The sequence below is a fragment of the Vitis vinifera genome, chromosome 1 (assembly GCF_030704535.1).
Source record: "Vitis vinifera cultivar Pinot Noir 40024 chromosome 1, ASM3070453v1".
NCBI lineage: Eukaryota > Viridiplantae > Streptophyta > Magnoliopsida > Vitales > Vitaceae > Vitis > Vitis vinifera.
Genome location: NC_081805.1, coordinates 8,406,143 through 8,428,728, shown reverse-complemented (window position 1 = coordinate 8,428,728; position 22,586 = coordinate 8,406,143). Strand labels below are relative to the sequence as shown.

Genomic DNA, 22,586 nt, shown 5'->3' with positions numbered 1-22,586 from the left:
TCAATTAGAATATTAAAAATGATTGTCTAAACTTGTTCAAAAGCCCGGTTGGGTTGGATTCCAACTTAGCTAAATTACATCCTTAGTTTTATAGCTCTTTCCATCAATATATCAAGAATTACAGCTTCTTCTATTTTATTCCTCATAATTAACTTTAAAACACGAATTTAACGACTCTAAAGTTTTTTTAGGATGAATCAAATTAATGTCACAAAAAATCAGAATATGTGAACCAGGAATGTATATAAATTAAAAAATATATATATGATAAAAACATTTAGTTTTACTAAAAACAAACTTGATGTGGTGATTACTACGTACCCCCTTCTAATTTCAACATCGAGGCACAGCTGGCCTAGTTCCAATTTGGGCTTGAAAGTGGGTATCAGTGCCTTCTCTATTTATAATATTTTAGGACGGAAATTTGGAATCAGAGTCCACCAATTTGGGCCTCTTCTCCTTGGGGGGCCTTCAAAAGCAACCAGTTTGTTCAAGTTTTACATTGAAGTTGTATGACATCATCAAAACATGCATATAAGATTGTTTAAATCCAATTATTTTATTCATTTAATATTAATTAATTCATATCAGATTAATTAAATATTAGCAAAAATGTTTGTTAAGGAAAAAAAATATACAGAGGGATTCTTGATTGATTTTTGTGTACATGTAATAATTGCGAATTGAAAATTGAAACCCGGACTGAAATTAATGCGCATCGATCAGGGCGTTGGCAAAACTGTTGATGATGGAAAGTGACAAAAATCTCTTCCCCATTTATGGGGTCTGCGAGATTGAGATTGAAATACCAGACATTTTTGTCACCACCTTCAGAGCGTCACGCGAGGTGTCTGACTACTAAAACAGTGGATCCATTTAATCAATTTTATCCGCTTAAAAGCAAGTCTTAATTTGTATATATTAAATAATACATGTTTGATTTTTTTATTTAATTTTAAATGGAAATTAAGGTTAAATAATATTTGATAGTTTTAAGTATTAAATTGTTTTTATTTTTAATATTATATTTTTATAAAGTATTAAAAAATATAAAATAAATAAAAAATCAAATTGGCATAAAAAAAATATGAATAAATGAAAGTAGGCATAATATGATAAAAGTATTTTTATTTAATTTATGTATGATGAAAATAAATAAATATTTTGTTTAGTATAATTATAGAAAATTTTTAAATTGATTTTCATTGGTGATTTAGAGTGTGTTTGATAAAGTATTTTTAATTTTTTTAATACCTTAAAAAAAATTAAAGTATTAAATATGGTAGAGACATTTCTTTAAATTAATGTCAAATATACTTTTATTATATAATTATTTTGTGTTTAAGGTTTTTATAGATAATTAAAATATGAAAAGATAAATAAAGAAAAAAATTGAAATTAAAAAGGTTTTGGCGAGAAAATGTGTAACCAACCAAAAAAAAAATTACAGGAGGCATACCAAGGTGGAAAAAAATAACCTTTTCCAAAATGCATGATTGGATTATTTAAAATAAAAAATAATAAATAAATAAAAAAGAGAGAGAGAGAAGGGAAAACATGAGTATATTTTCACTTATTATATAAAAAAAAAACCATGTGAGGAGTTGTCGACATAAATAAGGAGTAGTCTTGGAAGTATGGGAAGGGGACAGTACCAAAATGAATGATTCGAGGATTATTTTCCTTACGATGTAATCTCCGTGAAATTTGTTCTTTCAAGCTCTCAATTCATTAGTAACTTTGAAATAATGCATCTTTGCATGTTTCCCCGGAGGAGTAGGCAGACTGCAAAAGCGGATCCAATGATCATTAATGCTGAAGAGGAAATCATAACTGTTGGACAGAAGATTGGACCGAGAGAATGGGGAGTAGGTGAAACAAGCAGGGAAGGGTGGTCCCTATGCTGGGATCCGTAATCTCAGCTGAGTGGTACCTGACTGGTGCGTAAGGAAGAAGAGAATCCCATCATCACTTATCACACATTAACTATCTTGTTATAGAAGTCTTTAATGCCTGATTCACTCTCTCCATTCCTACCGGTTACCGCAGGTTTTTCTCCTACAATTTTGGCTCCATTATGCATGGTTTTAAAACCATTAATTCACTGCAACAGTATATATAAGTGGTAGAAGGGTAGAACATAGCCCCCTCCAGGCTCCAAGCTCCTTTTGAAAATGAAAAGCCTAAAATCCATACGAATCCAACAGAAGGGAAAAAACTGTGATTACAAGTAGGTGAAAACTATGGGGTGCGGGGACATGAGAAGTAAAGTGAATATGTCAAACAGGAAAGGCATACGTTTACTGCATGCGTCCGAAGTACTGCTGAAAGCTTCCTATATAACTACCATCTTCTACAGTAGATAATGCTTCCCCACCGACAAATGCATTAAATTAAGTTCCTTGGGCAGATCCTAATTTTTATTAATCTTGTTAGTCTTTATCAGAATTAATAATTAATTTGGGAGCTACAAAACACTTTCTAATTTCCATTTTATATTAGTCGTGCAATTGTCTGGTTTGCACTTAATGTAAAAAGATCCAACAAGAGGAGCAATCAACTGCTGTATATAAAGCTATACAATAGTCCCAATACAGATAAGCCCCAGAAAAACCATCACGTACACACCCACACACTCTCTCTATCCCATCCCTCTCTCTTTCTCTGCAACACCAAATGAAAGGAGAGGATAACTATAAGAAGGGGCTATGGACAAAGGAGGAGGATAGGATCCTACTGGATTATATACAGGTACACGGTAGAGGGCGGTGGAACCGTATTTCTAAGATAACAGGTAATTAAGGGATAGCAACTAAGTACCAGAAAGAGTTTCTAGTAATAGACTTGCATGCTTCTTAGTTGTTACTTTAGAATTCATTTTTGTGTGAATATTGGAGGTGCAGGTTTGAAGAGGTATGGGAAGAGCTGCAGATTAAGGTGGATGAATTATCTGAGCCCCAGTGTAAAACACGGCGAGTTTACAGAGCAAGAGGAAGACCTCATCATTAGACTCCATAATCTCCTTGGAAACAGGTTCTTGTTATTCTTTTTCTTCTCCTTCTTGGTAGTACTGGAAGCCTGTGAATTTATCATTTGTGTTCAGACTTCAGAATGGGGTATCGTTTTGATACGTACTGTAGGTGGTCTTTGATTGCTGGAAGGGTTCCTGGGCGAACAGACAACCAAGTGAAGAACCATTGGAACTCTCATTTGTGCAAGAGGCTCGGCATCAAGAAGAAGAATAGAAAAACAGCCGTCACCTCCTTAAAGCCACATTCTACAAATGTGGATAACACTCCCAAACGCCAAGCCCTAGTGGACTCCATTTCTAAGCCTTTTCACGATAATAATATGGATGTGGGTGGAGTTACAAGGAGGCAATGCCCTCTGAGCGGCGCCCAGGTTTCCGAGGAGCAACCAGCGGAGGTGGGCTGGCATTGCGTTGACTCCCTCTGGGCCTCCACTGCTGAGCATTTAAGGGTGTGTACCCCAACTTCAATAGAATTTCTTGAGGGGTATTACTCACCTGGCGATGCATTTTGGCAAGGCTTGTGACTCTTTCTTTCCCCCCTCCGATCCTAATAATTAAAGTGTCATCAATAAATGATTATTAGTCATTTTTTTATTTTTTTTGTTGGTTTTATATTGTAATTGTGGAGACATGCTGGAGAAAATTGCGGCGGTCAAATATGACTGAACTCATGTTTCAACTTTCAACTTCACATTTTGTGGACATCTGTCTTGGGCTAACATCTTCACCAAATTAGGGAAATGTCACAATTTTTTTTCTTTGAAGACTCTCTGATACGATTATTATTGAATGGACCGGGTTCCATAAAAGTGAAACTTTTGAACAGGAAAATGTTGAATATTTTTTATTTTCTATTTTTGAAAATAATTTTTATTTCTTTTTTTTTTTTACTTGAAATTATTTTTTTATTTTTATTTTTTAAGTAATTAATGACATTAAAAGAAATATAATTAAAATTTTATTTAATATACATGTAAGAGATATTGCTAAAAACTATAATATTTTCTTTATGATATACACATTATATTTGACTTTATTATTATATTGTATTTATTTATTATCTTTATTTTAAAATAATTTAATAAAATATTCTATTATAATTTATAATTAACTAAATAAATTATTCTAACATACAAATATTTCTACTTGTAGTTCATAATCTAAAAAATAAATAAAATATTTAAATTTTACAATTTTCAAATATCTATGATATTAATGTTTCATTCACATTAAAATTTATTTCCATATTTGTAATATTTAGATTTTTTTATACTTTGAGTCTTTGTAAAAAAATAACTTTCACTTTTGGTAAAATATATATATATATATATATATATATATATATATATATAAAATTAATATTTAATTCTTTTTTTTTCAAACATGTCTTTTTTTATATCATTATTTCTTTTTGTAAATTTTGAAAATAAAAATAAAAAAACAACTTGGCCTCTCTCTTTGGACCGAGGTCCATACAAAAGTGTAAAGTATTGCACAAAGGTGATACTCTTAAAAAGACTAAATTATTGTCCTTGTTTGACTTGACCAACTACGGTGTGGGTCAGTAAGGCAATGTTCTCTTTATTGATTATGAACTGAGGTAATTAATGTGCGACATTGACTCCGTCGGGGATAAATAATGACTTACAACAGCGAGCCGATTCATAACTGCAAAGGATGCATGGGTTCATCCAGGTTCTAGATTCCTAAACCCCTATTTTGCTCCAAGAATCGGGCATAACAGGCTTAAATAATGAAGTATCCAGCTTGGGCCACGCCCAAACTTCGACCATGGTTCTTCTGATTTCGAAACATGATGTCGACAATGAAATTGGGTGCAGTATTATTAAAAGATTGTCATCTTCAGACAACTTGAATAGTTGTTGAGTTGTTATACAACAACTGATCACGGTAATATTTAATAAACAGGTTGTTATCTTTTTGTTAGTATAGGAATTTTACCTTAAATAAATTAAGGTTGTAGTTTAAAACCATACCTTTCAGGAAATATTTAATTTCTTTTCTCTTCATCTTTCTTCCTCTATTTTTTGGTACCAGAGTATTTATGACAAACGTTAATGGCACCTTCAAGCAAGGCCACTATCAACAATGGTGAAAAAACACCTTCAATGGTGGAAATACCTCTACTACTACAATCAACAATACCAATAATGGCATTTCACAATCTGCCCTCTCACTTCTGTAGATTTCTTCACAGACCTCCCTCACATCTATTCTAGTTCCTTCGGTGATGAAGTTAAAAAGGAACAATTACGGATTCTGACACTCGCAAGTTCTTCCTACAGTCTGAGCTATGGCCTTGAAGAATATCTTAATGGAAACAAGATCTGTCCACCAAGATCAATGAAGAACATATTAAACCAGATTTTTTTTGTATAGCTCAAAATAGACCAACTGATTATGAGTTGACTTCTAGCTTCAATTTCAGAAGCTATGTTTGGACATATAGTTTGATGCACCGCTACCATTGAGGTTTGGCAAACTTTTGAAAAGATATTTGCTACTGATTCAAAGCCCGGATTCTACAACTTCAAAACATGCTTCAATCCACAAAGAAAGGATCTCTTTCAATTGGAGATTATATGTTAAAGATGTGTGAAATAGTTAGTACTTTGTGTGCAATAGGTCAACAAATCACAGATGATGATTTGCTTGTATATATTCTTATGGAGGACTTTGTGTTGAGTATGATGCAGTTGCAGTTAATCTTATTGGTAGAAAGGAAATTGTGTCTCTGCAAGAAGCACAATTCCTACTTCAAAGTCATGAAGCACGTATTGAACAACAACATATTGCAACCTCTATTCATGTTCAAGAAGCTTTTGCTAATTTTGTTGCATCAAGAAGAGGAAATTTTTTTAAGAAATCATAATAGAGGTGGCATAGGATAAGGATATTATTAAAGCAAAAATCAAGAAAGAGGCAGACAAAGAAAACCTATATGTCAACCATGTGGCAAATAAGGTCACATTGCCCTGAAATACTACCACAGATTTGATATCATATTTATTGGAAGCACTTCTACAGTACTACTCAAAATCAATTTTCTTATCAAACTCCTGACAATCAAAATAATAACAAATTTCAAGCATATCTTGTTGGATCATCTACTTTGAATGATTCAGCTTGGTATATTGACAATGGGGCTACAAATCATGTGACAAATGATCTGACTACAAAGGCAAAGAAAAGTTAACAATCAGTAATGGTCAGAACCTGAAAATTTTCGCATGTTGGCTCAACAACTACTGATTCACACACAAATATACTTCTTTACTTGAACAATATTCTTCATGTCCCTACTATTACTAAAAATCTCCTTAGTATTTCTAAATTCACTAGAGATAATAATGTCCTTACTAAAATCTTTAATACTTGTTGCTTGTTCAAGGACAAGGTCATTGGGAGAGTTCTCTTGTAGGGTAAGATTAAAAACGGCTTGTACTAGATTGATGTTAGCAAATCCAGTCCATACCAGAAAGTTGTCCAAAGTCAAGCTCTTCTTTCAGATTTTAATCCTTGTAATACTAATCTTTGGCATAAAAGATTATAACATCCTAATAATCAAGTCTTAAGTCATGTTTTCAAGACTTTGAATCTCCCTTCCTCCTTAGCAAAAAATGTCAGTTTTTGTCTCTTGTCAATATGGAAAGCATTGTCAATCCGTGTTTCCAAATTCACTGAATAAAGTCAAATTTCCTTTGGAAATAATCCATACTAATATTTGGGGTCTTACTCCTGTTATTTCTTATAAGGGCTATCATTATTATGTTTTTTTATTGATGAATGTATAAATTATATTTGGATATTTCCATTAAAATCCAAATCTGAACTCTTTGCCATTTTTACTCAGTTTCAAAATCTTGTTGAAAGACAATTTGACCAAAAAAAATAAAATGTATGCAATCTGATTAAGGAGGGAAGTATAGAACCCTACCATCCTTCTTAAGCAATCTTGACAAAGTCTTTAGACATCCTTATCCTCATACTCACCAAAAAAATGGTAAAGATGAAAGAAAACATAAGCATATATAACTAAAACTGAGCTAACTTTATTACCTCAAGCAAACATGCCTTTAAAATTTTGGTGGGATACCTTTGTTACAACTATATTTTTAATAGACTCCCTACACCAACTCTTAATAACATTTCACCATTTAAGAAACTATATCAATTAAAACCAAATTATAAGTTTCTCAAAATCTTTGGTTGTTCATGTTTTTGGCATCTTGGACCCTATAATAAGCTTAAATTTGCCTTTCATACATCTAAAGATGTATTTCTTGGATATGGTTTATCTCACAAAGGATATAGATGCCTTTATTCTTCCAACCGAATTTATGTTTCTAAAAGTGTCACGTTTGACAAATAATGCTTTCCATTCTCCACCAATTTTGCTTCCACTACTACTTTTGCCAAATCAGATAATCTTTCACCAATTTTCTTTAGCTTTTTGGTTTATCCCTCAACAATCAATCTCAGGCCCATTACCTAACTCTATAGCTATTGTTTGTAGTACATCAAATGTGTTAGGAATTTGAGGCTAATCCAACCTATAGTAATCACTCTAGGGGGGGTGAATAGGGTGATGGTCTCTTTTCGCAAGTTTAAACTATGTGAATTTAAGAGACAATTATATGCAAGTATATGATAAGCAATATAAAGACAATTGCATATAAATTAAAGAGTAGGGAAGAGAGAATGCAAATACAAGAGTTTATAGTGGTTCGGTGCAACCCGACCTACATCCACTCTCCTCTACCTTCAATCCTGAGCTTGAGGTTCCACTAATCCAAGGCTTCCAAACCAAGCCTTCAAGCAATACGATTGGATTATGGTTCCAATTCACCCTCTTAGACTTTTGGCTCCAAGCACCCTTTATATACTTCTAAAGAGATATCCCACTCTTGAACAACCCCTCAAGTGATACCCCACACTTGAGAAAATTCCTCTCAAAGATTTACAAATGAATGATCTCTCAAAAATCCTAGTACAAAAACTTTAAACTCAAATGATACAAGAAAAACTATGATTAAATGGTGCACTAAAGATATACAAGTTTTGAAATAATGGTACACTAAAAAATACTCTTCAAAGGCTCAAATATAATCAAGAAATATTTGGGAAGGTTAAACTTTTGAAACAATGAAGATAGAAGCCTTTTTATAGAAGAAAAAAATCAAACTAGTCATTAAGGGTTCGATCGGTCGAGCTAGGGGTTGACCAGTTGACTAGCCGTTAGCATTTAATGTTTGGTAGGTGATCGTTGGGCCTCAACCAGACCTCAACTAGACCTCAACCAGACTTCAACCGCACCTCGACCGGATCTCAACCGGTTGAGGTTCAACCTTGATCGGGAAGAGAAGACCACTGGGAGAGAGAGAGAGAGAAAATTTTTAGCCTCCCTCAACCGGTCCTCGACCGGACGAGCACAACCGGTCCTCGACCGGACGAGCACAACCGGTCGACCAGTTGAACTGGTTGAGCCATTTTTTTGGCTCAACACCCAACCTTTTTCAACTTAAAACCTTTTAACACAAGTTTGAAAATCATTTAACACAAAGTTTTAGTTGAAAACATGAAATCATTCAATTCTTAAAATATTTAAAACAATATTACTCTCAAATGATTTTGGTGCATAAATAAAGAATGAAATACATGAAAGTCTTAGTGCACCAACAACCTTACAAAGAGATCTTATGAAGCTTTGGTCTTGAAAAACTCTTCTCTTTGAGGTGGTCTTCTTCTTCATGATTTCTCCTTGACATGATTTGTCTTTGTGATTGCCACTTTGGAAATCATCTTGCCTAATCACACTTGAAATATGATCATTAGTTTTAAACCTTATTTTGTTATCATCAAAATCAAGATTAACCAAACCTTGGTTTCACAAAATGGTTCAACAACCAATTCATTAGGCCCTAAAGCAGGTACCTCTTCTCATCATCCCAGTTTAAACTCTTATTCATTCGATATTTTACCTCTTTCAATCAATCAATCAAAAATACAAAATATTTCCTCTAAACCACATAACTTTACATCCCATCAATTGATTCTTTATCCATTTCTTCCTCACCTATAGAACCACTTTCTAAAGATTTACTTACTTTTAAATCTATTGTTCCCACTTATGGCATGCAAACTCGTTCAAAATCCAATATTTTCAAACCAAAAGTTTATAATGCTTCTATTTCAATGTGCAAATCAAATTCTATTGAGTCATCATTTGTTAGTCAAGCTTTACTTTATTCTAAATGGAAACAAGCAATTGTTGAGAAATACAAAGTCCTTATGAATAATAATACATGGTCCTTGGTGCCATATCAAAATGGTATGCATGTAGTAGACAACAAATGGGTTTTTAGAGTGAAGTATAAACCTGATGGAACTATTTAGAGATACAAAGCATGCTTGGTTTCTAAGGGTTTTCAGTAAACACCTGATATTGACTATTTTGAGACATTTAGTCCTGTAGTAAAGCCTTCAACTATAAGAGTTATTCTTAGCTTGGTTGTTTCAAGAGCATATTAAACAAGTTTATGTGAATAATGTTTTTCTAAATGGCGACTCATAATAAACTATTTTCATGATTCAACCTACGGGTTTTGAAGACAAAGAAAAATTAGGCTATGCATGTAAGCTACACAAAGCCTTATATGAGTTAACAAGCTCTAAGGAACTGGTTTGATAAGCTTAAAGCATCTTTGCTGCAATGTGATTTAAGCAATTCAAAGCCAAATGCAAGTTTATTCATATACAAAGAAAATGGAAAATCTATTTTTATATTGGTATATGTTGATGACATATTAGTAATCGAGGATGATGCAAACTTGATAAAGCAAGTAATAAGTAAGATAAACAACAAGTTTGCCTTTAAAATTCTGAAGTTTCTCAATTATTTTCTTGGTTTTGAAGCTTTCAGAAATGTACAATGACTTTATCTTACTCAATGTAAATATATTTTTGATCTACTACAAAAGACAAATATGGCCACTACAAAACCTTGTCCTAACTCCTATGGTTTTTGGAAATAAACTTTCTTTGAATGATAGTTCTACCTTAACAACCTTCTCTTTATTGAAGCACTATTGGAACATTAAAATATCTCACCATAACAAGATCTAACATCTCCTTTGCTATAAGCAAGTCAAGTTAGTTCCTTCATACTCCAACAAATTGTCATTGGCAAGCATGAAAAAGGGTTTTAAGATATCTCAAAGGGACTCTCAATTTTAGTTTTTATTTTAAGTCTTGTTCTCATCTAGATCTTGAGGAGTTTTCAAATGCAAATCAAGCAAGCAATTTGGATGATAGAAAGTCTACAAGTGGCTATTGTATCTACTTGGGAAATAACTTAATTCAATGGAGTACAAGAAAACAAAAGATAGTGACTCGTTCCAGTACAAAATCTGAGTACAGATCTTTGGCTCAAGCTTCAACAAAAATTATTTGGCTACAATAATTGTTCTAAGAACTTGGAACAAAATTGACTTGGCGTTCAGTCATTTTGTGTGATAATGTTGGTGTTGGATCATTAGCTTCAAACCCTGTGTTGCAAGAACTAAACATATAGAGATGGATGTACACTTCATCAAATAAAAAGTTACAAGGAACTTGATGTTAAGTACATCCCCACAAAGCAACAAGTAGCAAATACACTAACTAAAGCTCTATGCACAAATCGTTTTGAAAAATTAAGAAGCAAGCTGAATGTAATTTTATCCCCTTTGAGCTTAAGGGAGGATGTTAAAGATTATCATCTCTAGACAGGTTACATGGCTGTTGAGTTGTTATACAATAACTAATCATGGTTATGTTTAACAAACAGATTGTTATTTTTCTCTTAGTATAGGAATCTTACTATAAATAAAGGTTGTAATCTAGAATTGTAACTGTTGAAGAACCATACCTCCTAGAAATATTTTCTTTTCTCTTCATCTTTCTTTATTTGTTTTTCTCTTTATTTCTCTCTCTTCTATTTTCAACTAGTATCAAGAGGAACAATTGAGTGCGAGTATCCATCACACCTAGCTCTTTCCATTTTACCAAAAGCTATGAAATAAGTTAACATTATTGGAATTAGGGTTGTACCAATCTTTTTAGAATTAGACCTCATTAAACCGAAAAAATTAGTGGTTCACTAGTTCAATCGGTGGTTAAACTGTGATCAAACTGATGACATCATAAATATATTATTATATATTATTAAAATTTAAAATAATTATAAAAAATTTAAAATATATATAAGTAAATTAAAAATTAATAATATTTAATTTTTATTTTATGCATAAGTATATTAATATTTTTAATTTTTTAAATGAAATATGTATAATATTTAAATATGAATATATTGAAAATGAAATAAAATTTAATTATTTAATTTTAACTAATTTTATCATTTTAAAAATATTATATTATTTTTATTTAATATTATAATTTTTTTTAGCAAAGAATATATATATATATATGAGCAACAAGTTGGATGTAGCCGAGTGGTGTCTCAACTTATTTCATAAGTTTGAGGTCCAAAGTTTAAATCTTTCAGGTGAAAACATAAACATTTAAATGAAAATTGTTTAATGGGGCCCTGGGCCCTTTTAATGATAAAAAGGTTGGGGGCGATAAGCTGGGCCTTAATGATAAAAAGTGAGGGAGATGGGTTAGGCCTGCTTGAATGAATAAAAGAGGGTAACATTGAATATTTGGTTCATCAAGAACCGGCCCGTGACCGTACCAGATCAAAAAGGCCATTGGTCTGGGCTGGTTGGATCAGCCGATCCGATTTTCAAAACACTAGGTTGTGCTAAGTTGCACTGGTAGTCAAAATCCGGCTTCTAACTTGGGGTATTGATTTCAAGTTTAACCCAACCTCATTTCTTTAAATCTAGGTTGAATTTAGGTTATTTCTTTAAATTTAGGTTAATTTCAAGTTAATTGGTTTAGATTCGGATCAATTGATATCCACAAATTTATTTTTATTTAAAAAAAAAAAAAAGAATTTATACCAAAATTTAAATAGTAAAATGTGATAAAATGGGAAGATAAGAATAATTTTATAATAGTTCAACAAGGGCTTAAGAATAATTTTGTGGTAGTTCAACAAGGGTTTGGATAGCTTACGAAAATGATAGCAAATATACAATATCCAGAAAGCCCGAGTCGACCAAATAAACCTCGAAAGGCCAACTATATAGTTTATGGAAGATACAAGCCAGCAAGGATCCTTTATTTTTGTCAGATAAATTATGTTCATGCGAACATGTACAGCATGCATCGAAAGCTATATATAAAAGCAAATGATTTCAGGTTGTATGGATTCTCACGCAGGTAGAGGGGGGGAAAGGTTGACTTCAAAACTCCAGAGCTCAAAAGATCCGTTGACAAAATCGTAGTGTGCACCCTTCAGAGCTAGGGTTTTCTTCACCACAGCTTCTCTGACAAATGGGTAGGTTAACAGGTTTCCCAGGGATACATTCACAGCCTCCTGCAAAACCACATGAAAATAGGAGATCTGGTCATAGCCCGTCCGTGAGTTTGATGCTAAGAGTGTGTTGTTCAGACAAATTCAAGTAGAAATTAGATCTAAATTTCCAGTCGCATGAAACCCACATCTGTTGCCATGGTGAGGACTGGGTACTTAGTGCATTTTCAAATTAAATTGAATAAAATTGATTGAAGCTATTAATTGGAACAGTACTCTAAACTTAAATTAGAAGCTCATCATTAGTTTAATCAGAAGTTGCTTCCATGCACTATAGAATTTTTCATGGGCTTCCAAATTTTTTGCTCCTGTCATGCAAAATCATGACTCCACCACTCAGGTTGTCAATGATCTAAATTTCAAATTAGTTCCTTACTAAATGTATGCCACTTTAAAATCTGGAGCTGTCCTGATGGCCCTGGAACAGGCACTCTTCATGAACTACTTGACGTGAACCTATTCCTATTTTATTAGCAAATGAACAACCCGCATTCTAATTTCTCACAGGAGTTGTGGACACTCAACTAATAGTTCCAAAGCAGCTTGAAACATCTTCTAGTGAAGGCTAAAGTGATCCAGTTAGATGTGGGGTAGGTTTAAACGTGCCAAATCAATTAGGTGATATTTTCTTCGATGCTAGTAAGCTAGGGCATTGTGCTTTCATGCCACATGGTTTACAACCAGCTGAACAGACAAATTGCATGTGTTGGTAGCTTCTAAAAGGATAATGGAACATGAAGATCAGAGCCCAGGTTAAAGAAAAAGGCTTATCCCGAACCTGTTTTACCATCCATCATTTTTTGCTGGATGTCAATTCTACTTATTAAAAATCAAGATAATCCAAAGGATATGCAGTAGTGGGTTAAGTGTCAACATACCTTCTCACAGTTAGTGCACTGCTCCGCGAAAGTCAGATCAGTGTATTCTGTTTTCACCTTGGACTTGGCAGGTAAACAGATTTGGACCCACTGTTCTATGAAGTCACTGAAGTTCAATACACACAAAATAAATGAATAAATAATAATAAAATAAGAGGGAAATATGCTAGAGAGGTAGCTACCCTATTCTTATTGTTCTATTCGGAGGGGAGGAAATTAGTAATTGTTATTCTTTTCCTTAGCCCCCCCTTTTTTTTTCAAGATAACTGATTTGACTCTGCAGGGAGATTCATATCCACAGAAAAGTACTTAACGAATAAGCAATTTTATCAACTGGTATTTTAAGCCAAATTTTTAGTCCCAAAACCAGAATCTGAGGAACTGATTCTATTTGTATATGACCACCTGCTTTCCATATTCCTCTCTTAAATATTTTAGTTCTTTATTTGCTCCACAACCACTGCCATGTGCAGCCAAGTTAAAATTCTGCAAAGTTTTTTTCTGCCTTAGATGACTATGGCAGAGGTCTCCATTTGATTAAAACTCTAAATTAATCAATGAATCAATGAATCAATTTGAGATATATTTCGCAATCTTGAATCTAGGTAACCATCACAGAGTCTCTAAATTTTAATATTCGACTGGGTATGGTATAGCCACTCAGGAAGGGGTTTTTTGTTAAAGAAAGATCACACCCCTGTAAAATATGAAGAGGATTATTATTAGAGCTAGCTCTCTTAATTTTACAACCAGGTTATTAGCAAGTGTACAATAAAATGGTCCAAAAGACTAGGACATAAAAAATGTATTCCTTCCAATAGAAGTGGAATCAATTGACAAGTACAATTCATTTGAAGGGGACAAAAGAGTACCAATAAGGCGGACCAAGCACCTTTTTTTGCCCTAAAAAGGGGAAAAGTTCTAAAAGCTGCTCACCTAGCTTTTTTTTCCTTTCTTTTTAATTACTTTTGGTTTTCTCAAAGAATCTAGCTGGACGATGGTCACTTAGACACTAAAGAGAGTGGCAATACACTCAAAAAAATTAATAAGTAATGACATCAGATGGAGAAACCTGACTTTCGAATTTTTGAGAACTCGGAGGACTAAAATACTTACTGAATACCATTGTCTAGTGTATGCTTCTTAATTCCAAGAGATGCTTAAAAATTAATACTTCTATTTTATGATATTGCTTTAATAAAAATGGACGGTTTGATGAGTAATATGAAACTATCATAAGGGCTTGCACAATGCCAGCAAAAGAAGATAAAGACTTACCTAGCAGTGGTCCCATCATCTGGGATAGACATGAGCCCCTTTATCCCTCCACAACAGCTGTGTCCAATGACTACAATATTCTCCACCTGAAGCACATCCTACTTTTAACTCCAGTTTCCCAAGAAAAGACGAAGTAAAAAAGGGAAAATGATTTGTGTTCCAAAGATGCTTTGTGGTTTACTCATCCAAATAAATAAATGGCATGGTAAGAAACATTGTGAAAACTCATGCTATTTGCTCCTTATGCCTGTTTGGATAAGCCAATCAGAGAGCTTCTCTGGAGCCTGTGGAGTTATTCAAAATGGGCTATTGTAATACCATTTCGATCTCTATTTAGGGCAAATCATTTCCTTCCGAAAGCAAAATAAATAAATAAAAAACAAAAACAAAAACAAAACAGGCAAGAGCATCTATTTGAGGCTAGGTTAGGTGGCATTTGAATAAGTTGGGGTCAACATTAAAAACAACGGAGTGGTCGGTGTGGGGCAGGTGTAGGTCCTAAAGCCTGGACCTCGTCACATTGCCACCCACCGAAAAGCCTCTCTCCACTAAGGGAGCCACATATATTAGAAAAGTAGATGTGTCAAAACAAAGTTGGATGTTAGAAGTAAGGAATATAATATTCACCTTCAGATGCAATACTGCATATTCAATGGCCGCCCCAACTCCAGAGTATTTGGTCTGCAGCAACCAAACCCAGTCAAGCAAACAACATAATTCAAAATCACCAAACAAGATGAGACTGATATGCTCTTAGAAAATTTTTATTAAGATGTTGGTTTCACCAAAAGCTGGATTTGTCTTCTACAGGAGTAGCAAGCACGTTCTATGATCAGAACACAAAACGTACATATATAAGTGGATAAGAGCCACGTTACCAAAAGTGATAGCGTGTAATGCAGATAACGTCATAAAGATGATAACATACGGAATATTTAATAGTTACATTTAAAATGACAACAAAGAAAAAAAAATTGAAATGCTGTGCAATTATAATAGAGAACTTTCATTTCCAAGACCTGTACAAAATACAAAAACAGAGTAAAAAAATATTGAGTGGGGTTTTTTAGGACCTGATCATATGGCGGAACCATGTTCGCAATGTTTCGGACCATAAATGCCTCCCCTGGCTGAAAATCCAGGATATGTGAAGGGCAAACTCGAGAGTCTGAGCAGGCGAACACCATAAACTGCACATAAATGCTGTGACTGGTCAGGAATACCTTATACAAATGGAACCTTTTGTTAAGGCCTCAATTCTCTTATGTTCGAAAATATTCCCTTATATTAAGTTTTGCATTCACATCCGTGAGGTTGGAGATATCCGCTTTTGACTAAAAATAAATATATTCTGAGTCCAAGCATATTGGAGCCCGATGTGCTTGGATCTTTGAATCATCGTCCACCACAGATCCACATAATAAACGAATATGAACATGACTAGAGGACCTCATGTTCAGAGTTCATTTGGTGTTTGCATATAATAAGTTATTTTGAGCCCATTCTACGTGTTAAAGACATTTATTTAAAAAATCTTTAGGCACCGGCACTTTTTCTAAGTGGTCCAAAATACACTCATTCAGCACCCAAAATGATACCAAGAAAGGTTCCAAAGCCATTTTGGTCTCTTTTTCACCCTCCATGAATAATAGTTAGCTTTTCAAATGCTTAGTGAGCTGTACAGGCCAGGAAGTGTGGACCAAATCCAATGATCCAAATCCAACCCAATTTATTTGGAAATAGATCACACTAAAGCTGTTTAAAGAAGGTAACACCGATCAACGGGAGTGAAACAATCACGCAGGGAGTGATTCCACAATCTTGGTATCCAGTGAAGATGCCATAAGATCAATAGACTACTAGTAATAATTAAAAGTTGTAAAAATGAAGAAAAGACTCCAGACCCACAAAAAGAATTAATCATTTGGGTGCACCATTGAAGTGCGTGTAAGGAATGAGAGAGAGAGAAATAAAATAAAATAAAATAAAAAATAAAAAATAAAAAAATGAAGAGGCCTTTTCTTGTGGCTCTTGAAGAAGTACCAAACTTACCCGTTACAAAGTTGAGCTCCAAAATGCCTGTTAAGGGGCCAAAAAACAGAGGGGGGAATGCTCTACCACTAATCATCTTGCTTTGTTATTATAGGTAATTAGAAACTACATTAGCAGGCGCCTAAACGGGGGCACGATCTAGAGGACATACATGGATCCTCCAGGAGAATAAAATTAAAATAAAGAAAAATGGGCTTCTTACTTCAAAACCCTTTCGAGTAAAAATTGTCAAGGGGCTCTTTAGCCATGAAAACAATTAAAAACAATCTGAACAATCTTTGCTGCGTTCATGGTGGCCCTGTATTCACATCATCACAATTGTGACTCAAGTACCCTTTTCTGGCCATAACAGTGTGCTCCCGCTACACTTTGCCGAAAGAAAAATAACAGAAACCCTTACCCTTAGGCAGCAGGACTTACTGCTGAAATGACAAAAAAAAAAAAAAAAAAAAGTTATGATTTAAATAGGATTTCTCACCTTGGGGCTCTGGCCTTTGGCAAGCTCGTCGTACAAAGTAGGATTCTTCCTGCAAAAAGGGAATAGTATAAATAATAAACCATCCCTGTAACTCTATAGAATATATAAAAGCAGGAAAGCTACACAACTTGCCAATTTCATTTTCGAAATTTAACTCAATTTCTCCCAAACAGTGAGACCCAGAAAATGTCCCAGTTTCGGTTGTTTTGGAATCTTTCAAACACCTAAGCTGCAAAAATTTCTCCCTCTTTCAATTTAAATCTCTTTATCTTATAAGTAATAATATGAATCTTTGCAGTTAAGAATCTCCTAATTGCAAGGGACAGGGCGGTGACTTAAGGCAGACAGATAGTCACTACAGGAGACATAAAGGGGGGTGGTTTCAGTGTTCCAAGTATTAACAGCATATTCCAAGGAAGCTTCCAGATCCGTAAAAAAGAACGTACTCGTATTTCTCTGTCTTGAAGCGACCGAACCCGGTTTTTATCCTTTCAACTGCATCAAACGGTTCGGAACCGGTTTTCTCTAACTCGGCCGTTATCTGCTTGATTTTTGCGGCGGCGACGGTTTCGAGGCCACATTTCTCGCTGTAAAAGGCGTCAGCAGTCAGAAAGGCAACACAACTCACACTGGCGCCCGTTCTTTTTGCTAAATGACGAACGGCTGATTCACGCCCCGCGTCACATCAAACAATATAACGCGTTGGCAATTTTGTTTATATTAATGCTACTCATGGCACATGCGAACCTACCCCCGGTTAGTCGTAAATTGACCAAACAGGACAGTGTTCGCTCCACAATTACATCGACGAGAAATTACCTGAGAAGTTTCTGCAGTTCTGCAATGGCGTCCTCGCATGAATCAGTCGCCATATCTTTACTCTGCAATTCCACAAAATTATAAAATAAAATAAATTATACTGTCAAATATTTGGAGATTGCTTTTAGAAAAAACAAGAAATTATTATGCTGATACCCAAGCAGAACGATCAATGAAATGAAGTAAATTTTAGCAGCTTTATAATTTGATCATATGCTGAAAACACATCGATTTTGGGTGCATCACTAGTGAGTTCAAAGATGAATCCAAAACCATGAGCAATTGATGAATTCAAGTAGGTTTGAGCAGCAAGATAATTTGATTATATTCTGCAACAGATCGATCTCAGAGGCATCCCTATGGAGTTCAAAGATCGACACAAAACCATCCTCTTCTCCAGATTCCTTACCAGACACCGAAACTAATGCAGCAAACTTCCCCAGAAACCAATAATTGAAGAACGAAAACTCAAAGCTGGTGGAAGGATTGCAGCGTGGAAGTCGAAATCAGAGAAAAATGCAGCGAAAAACAAAAGAGAACACAATTGATGGGAGTCGGAAGAAAAAGATGAATTGAGAAATGAGAATGGAAAGTATGAAGATGGGTTTGGAGCAAAATCAGAATCGGGTCATGAGGACGGGTGCGTCCGAACAAGATCAGATTCCGTACGAACCTTTTTCTGAAACTTTTACAGTTTGGCTGCCGCGCTTTGAGGAGGATTCCACAACCTAATTAGCCTGCAAGGCTCACGTTATGGTAGATTGGTGGAAGTGGATATTAATAGAATACACACACCAATCATGGCTGACTCCTACCCTCCCACCCTTCACCCATTTTGGCAAAAGCTGACTTCCCCCTTTCGCTAACAATACTATATTTTTTTAATTTGTTGAGATGAGAGAAATGATCTGTACGAAAAGAAGGTATTAAGGGGTGGTGTTGACTCAGTAGCTTAATGGATAAGTAATTATGTATTAGGTTTATGATAATATTAATATTAAAGGAGACAGCGGAGGCCATGTTGCAACGTGTGAACTATTTTACAAGATGTTGCGTCACATTCAAGAAGTCAGAAAAAATGTAAGGAGAAAAGCAATTAAAAAACAACCAAAAAAGAAAAAGGAAAAAAGTTTCACACTGATCATGCTTGTCCTTGTGACAATGTGATAGGCGCAAATGCTTGCTTTTTTTTATAAAAAAAAAAAAATTAAATGTATGTCAAGTTGTCAACAACATATTTACTTGCTGAAATTAAATGTGACAATGAAATATATTTACTTGCTGAAATATAGTATAGAATAAAATAAAATGCATGATAATAAACTTTGTTTGATATTTGATTCACAATGTGATATGTTAAATTATTTCATTAATTCAATAATGAATGGGATAATTTTTCAGGATTTATATTTTATATTCCATCTATAGGATGTAATAATAATCATAAGTTTTTATGAAATATGTATCCTATGAAATATAAATTTTTTTCTCTCATTCATTTTCTTTAATTTTTGTTTTTTTTTAGATTTTTAAATTACTCATTTTACAAAACAAAAAAAAAATTGATTTAAAAAAATTAAAGATCTATTTAATAACTGTTTTTTAAAACATTTTTCTATTTTTTAAAATCAAAAATCAAAAAAACATGTTTAACAACTAAAAATTATTTTAAAATAATATATTTTAGTTGTTTTATGTTGTTTTCACTTGTTTTTTAATTACTTGTTTTTTAATTAATTGTTTTTAAAAAAATAATTATACAAACACGATTAAAAATAAAATATTAGATATAAAAATTATTTTAAAAATACATTTAAAATTATTAAAAATAGGTTAAAAATATTTTAGGTTTTAAAATAGAATTTTCTTCTATAAAACATCATAGAATAATTTTAAAATATTGTTCTAAAAAATTGTTTTTCAAAACTATTTTCAAAAGCAATTATAAAACAAGTCCTAAATCTTTAGTTCAAAAAATATGTATATAATACAATATATTTTCTATACATTTATTAAATTATTAAGATCATGAAAAGTTTTTTTACAAAATATTAAATGTGAAGCACTACTAAAATATTAGCCTCCCAAAAAATGGGTTATTTGATTAAAATGGTCATTGATAACCCGATTTTGAAAATCTAACTTTTTATTCATTTTTTAGTTTCATTTGAACAAAAATGCTCTTTTTTTCCTTATAAAAGCGATTCTCTTTTTTTTATATATATAAAAATAACTCTCTCTCTTTTTTATATATAAAAATAACTTTTTTTAAAAAAAAAAACATACATATAAATATTTGAAATAATAAAAGACATTTATATAAAAAAAAATATGTTATTCTTCAAAAAAAACCAATTAATTAAAAATGTTTAAAAATCCTTTTAAAGCAAATGGAATTTTTAAGGAAAGTCCTTTTCAAGAAACGTGCAATATATATATATAGATATTGTGCAAAAATGTTTTAATATCTCTTTTTAGGTGTAAATATGAGCCTTTTAAAATTTTTAAAATCATTTTAAAAATGTAACATAAATTTAAACTTTTCATACAAAATATTCCTAATTTTTATTTTAAAAAAGCAATCATCAAAATAACACTAAATGTACTAAAAACAATTTCACATATGGGGAGTAGATGGAACGCCATATTTGACCGACCTAAATGGGACTCCATAATTGACTGACCAGTAGATAATGGCAGTCTGTAACAAGTTCAGCTAATTGGGGAAAAATTGTTGCACCTTTTTTCTTTTCTTTTCTTTCCTTACTTTCTTCCTTCTTCTTTGTCTATTATATATATATATTGTCTTTTTTTGGGTGATGGAAGGTGGTAGGGCCATTACAGCAAGATGGGTGGCTGGCGGATGTTGCGATGGTTATGTCAACCGAAATCACGCGTAATGGCTGCTCGGCCCCATGTGAGGCCAACCTCACCATATTATTCTCCGCTCTAATTATAGCCCTTTCGTTTTCAGCCATTAAAATAACAAACTCAAAGAGTCAATAGTGAAGAGCCAGGGTGACTGACTATTGGCATCACCCCCCCTTGCCCTTTCATTCTTTAGTGTTTTCTACAGTGACCGTAAAACTTTGGGAACATGGGCCCAGGTGTAAAGCTGAATGAGACTCCCACTAATTCTTTGTTCTTACCTAAGACATGAACCAAATTCCCAATGTAGATCCAGATCGAGAGGAAACTCGGGGCATGAGCACTGGGTCATACACGTTATTGTGGACTCAAGGAGGACCATGTACAGTAATGCTGGACCGTCGATTGATGGTGGAGAATCCACAGAAACTTCTGGATGGGATTAGGTTGTCGAATTTAAATAATTGTGGGCCTCTTCTCTGCTCTTGTCCTAGTATTATTGTAGACCTCTTCTTCACCCATTTCAATGCAGTGAAGCTCGACTTGACTCTTGAACCAAACAAAGAGAAACCAATTTCCTTGGCCGTGAGTTGCGACCCCCCCATAAGATGACGACCCCAGTAAACATTTTGAGTAAAGCAGGTTTTGCAGGGGCGTTATGAACTAGTCCCTATTTTTATTTTATTTTTCAAAATTCCCCAGAAAATGGCATTGCATTTGAAAGAGACATTGTATATTTGTCAACGTTGCTAACTTCTACTCTTCTTTAATTAGTTTCATTATTATATTATCCAGGATATAACAAAATGTAGATTTCCAGTTTAAGAGTCGAGAGATCTTACTGGGGGCTTTCCTCCACAACATAGCATCACACACTTTCTAAGTTTTCCAGACATGATGGTCTCTCCCTTCTCCTTTCACCTGTAAGACTGAACACACAATATATTAGACCAATTAAAACAAGAAGGTAACAAAATGGAACTCAGTGAAGAAATTCATTTTTTTTTTCTTCTTTTTGGGCCATGGTTGGTCAAGATAAAGGGGTGAACTATAATCTGGAGACTAGATTTCTACTCATCATTAGAGACTTGAGAATAGAATGCCAAAATACCGATTGAATAGGCTGTCTGCCAAAACTCATGGACCCAAATGCCAGTAATGTTTTAATGTACCATGATATGCCCATAGGAGGAAATCCCATTTCAGATGATGCATGTGTGTGTTATATGCGTGCGAGACAGAGAAAGAGAGAGTACCAAAGTAGAGGTTAGCTTTTGGGATGCGAAAATGGTGTTGCTTGTAGAAGGCCTGCTGGAGCAAATGGGGTAGGGGGAATTGGAGAACAGTTTAGTGTTGCTTTCGTTGGATGGGAACTGGACGGGGGACATAAAAGGTGAGACTGCAGCAGAAAAAGCTCTGCTCATGACCTGAGCATTGTTGTTGAGGACAATATCAAAGAACATTAGGAGCTTTATCTTCCTATTGGATAAAGAAAGCGAAAGGTGAATTAACAGGGGCCTAGGCTTCTATCCTGTAGATAGATAATTTCATGTTGGAGATCAGGCATGCTTTTTAACCATACAAACTGATCTTCATTTTTTTCTTTCTGCCCGTGCCTCATCCTATTTCCCATTTTGCTCAAACCTTTGTCAAAACATGTATATATCCGGGTCTTCCACA

At 33.8% G+C, this 22,586-nt stretch overlaps 2 protein-coding genes across 5 annotated transcripts; one reads left to right on the top strand and one right to left on the bottom strand.

The window, feature by feature from the left end:
• Window positions 1-2,613: 2,613 nt before the first annotated feature.
• LOC100852592 (transcription factor WER) lies at window positions 2,614-3,733 on the top strand. Its single transcript, XM_003631208.3, has 3 exons — window positions 2,614-2,794; window positions 2,904-3,033; window positions 3,141-3,733. Exons 1-3 carry the CDS (start codon window positions 2,677-2,679, stop codon window positions 3,553-3,555), a joined length of 663 nt encoding a protein of 220 aa, XP_003631256.1. The 5' UTR covers window positions 2,614-2,676; the 3' UTR covers window positions 3,556-3,733.
• Window positions 3,734-12,078: 8,345 nt separating this feature from the next.
• LOC100852632 (carbonic anhydrase 2) lies at window positions 12,079-22,357 on the bottom strand. 4 transcript variants are annotated; one of them, XM_010652951.3, is made up of 10 exons: window positions 22,163-22,357; window positions 21,749-21,835; window positions 18,039-18,100; window positions 17,666-17,806; window positions 17,220-17,268; window positions 15,763-15,879; window positions 15,317-15,370; window positions 14,690-14,775; window positions 13,412-13,517; window positions 12,079-12,536 (listed from the first exon to the last, which is right to left on the bottom strand). In XM_010652951.3, the coding sequence occupies exons 2-10, from the start codon at window positions 21,800-21,802 to the stop codon at window positions 12,372-12,374; spliced, it is 834 nt and encodes a 277-aa protein (XP_010651253.1). In that variant the 5' UTR covers window positions 21,803-21,835; window positions 22,163-22,357; the 3' UTR covers window positions 12,079-12,371. The 4 variants fall into 4 exon arrangements, with proteins under 4 accessions (XP_010651253.1, XP_003631257.1, XP_003631258.1 ...); XM_003631209.4 differs by having other exon boundaries at window positions 21,749-21,827; XM_003631210.4 differs by lacking the exons at window positions 21,749-21,835; window positions 22,163-22,357 and adding an exon at window positions 18,712-18,882.
• Window positions 22,358-22,586: the final 229 nt, after the last annotated feature.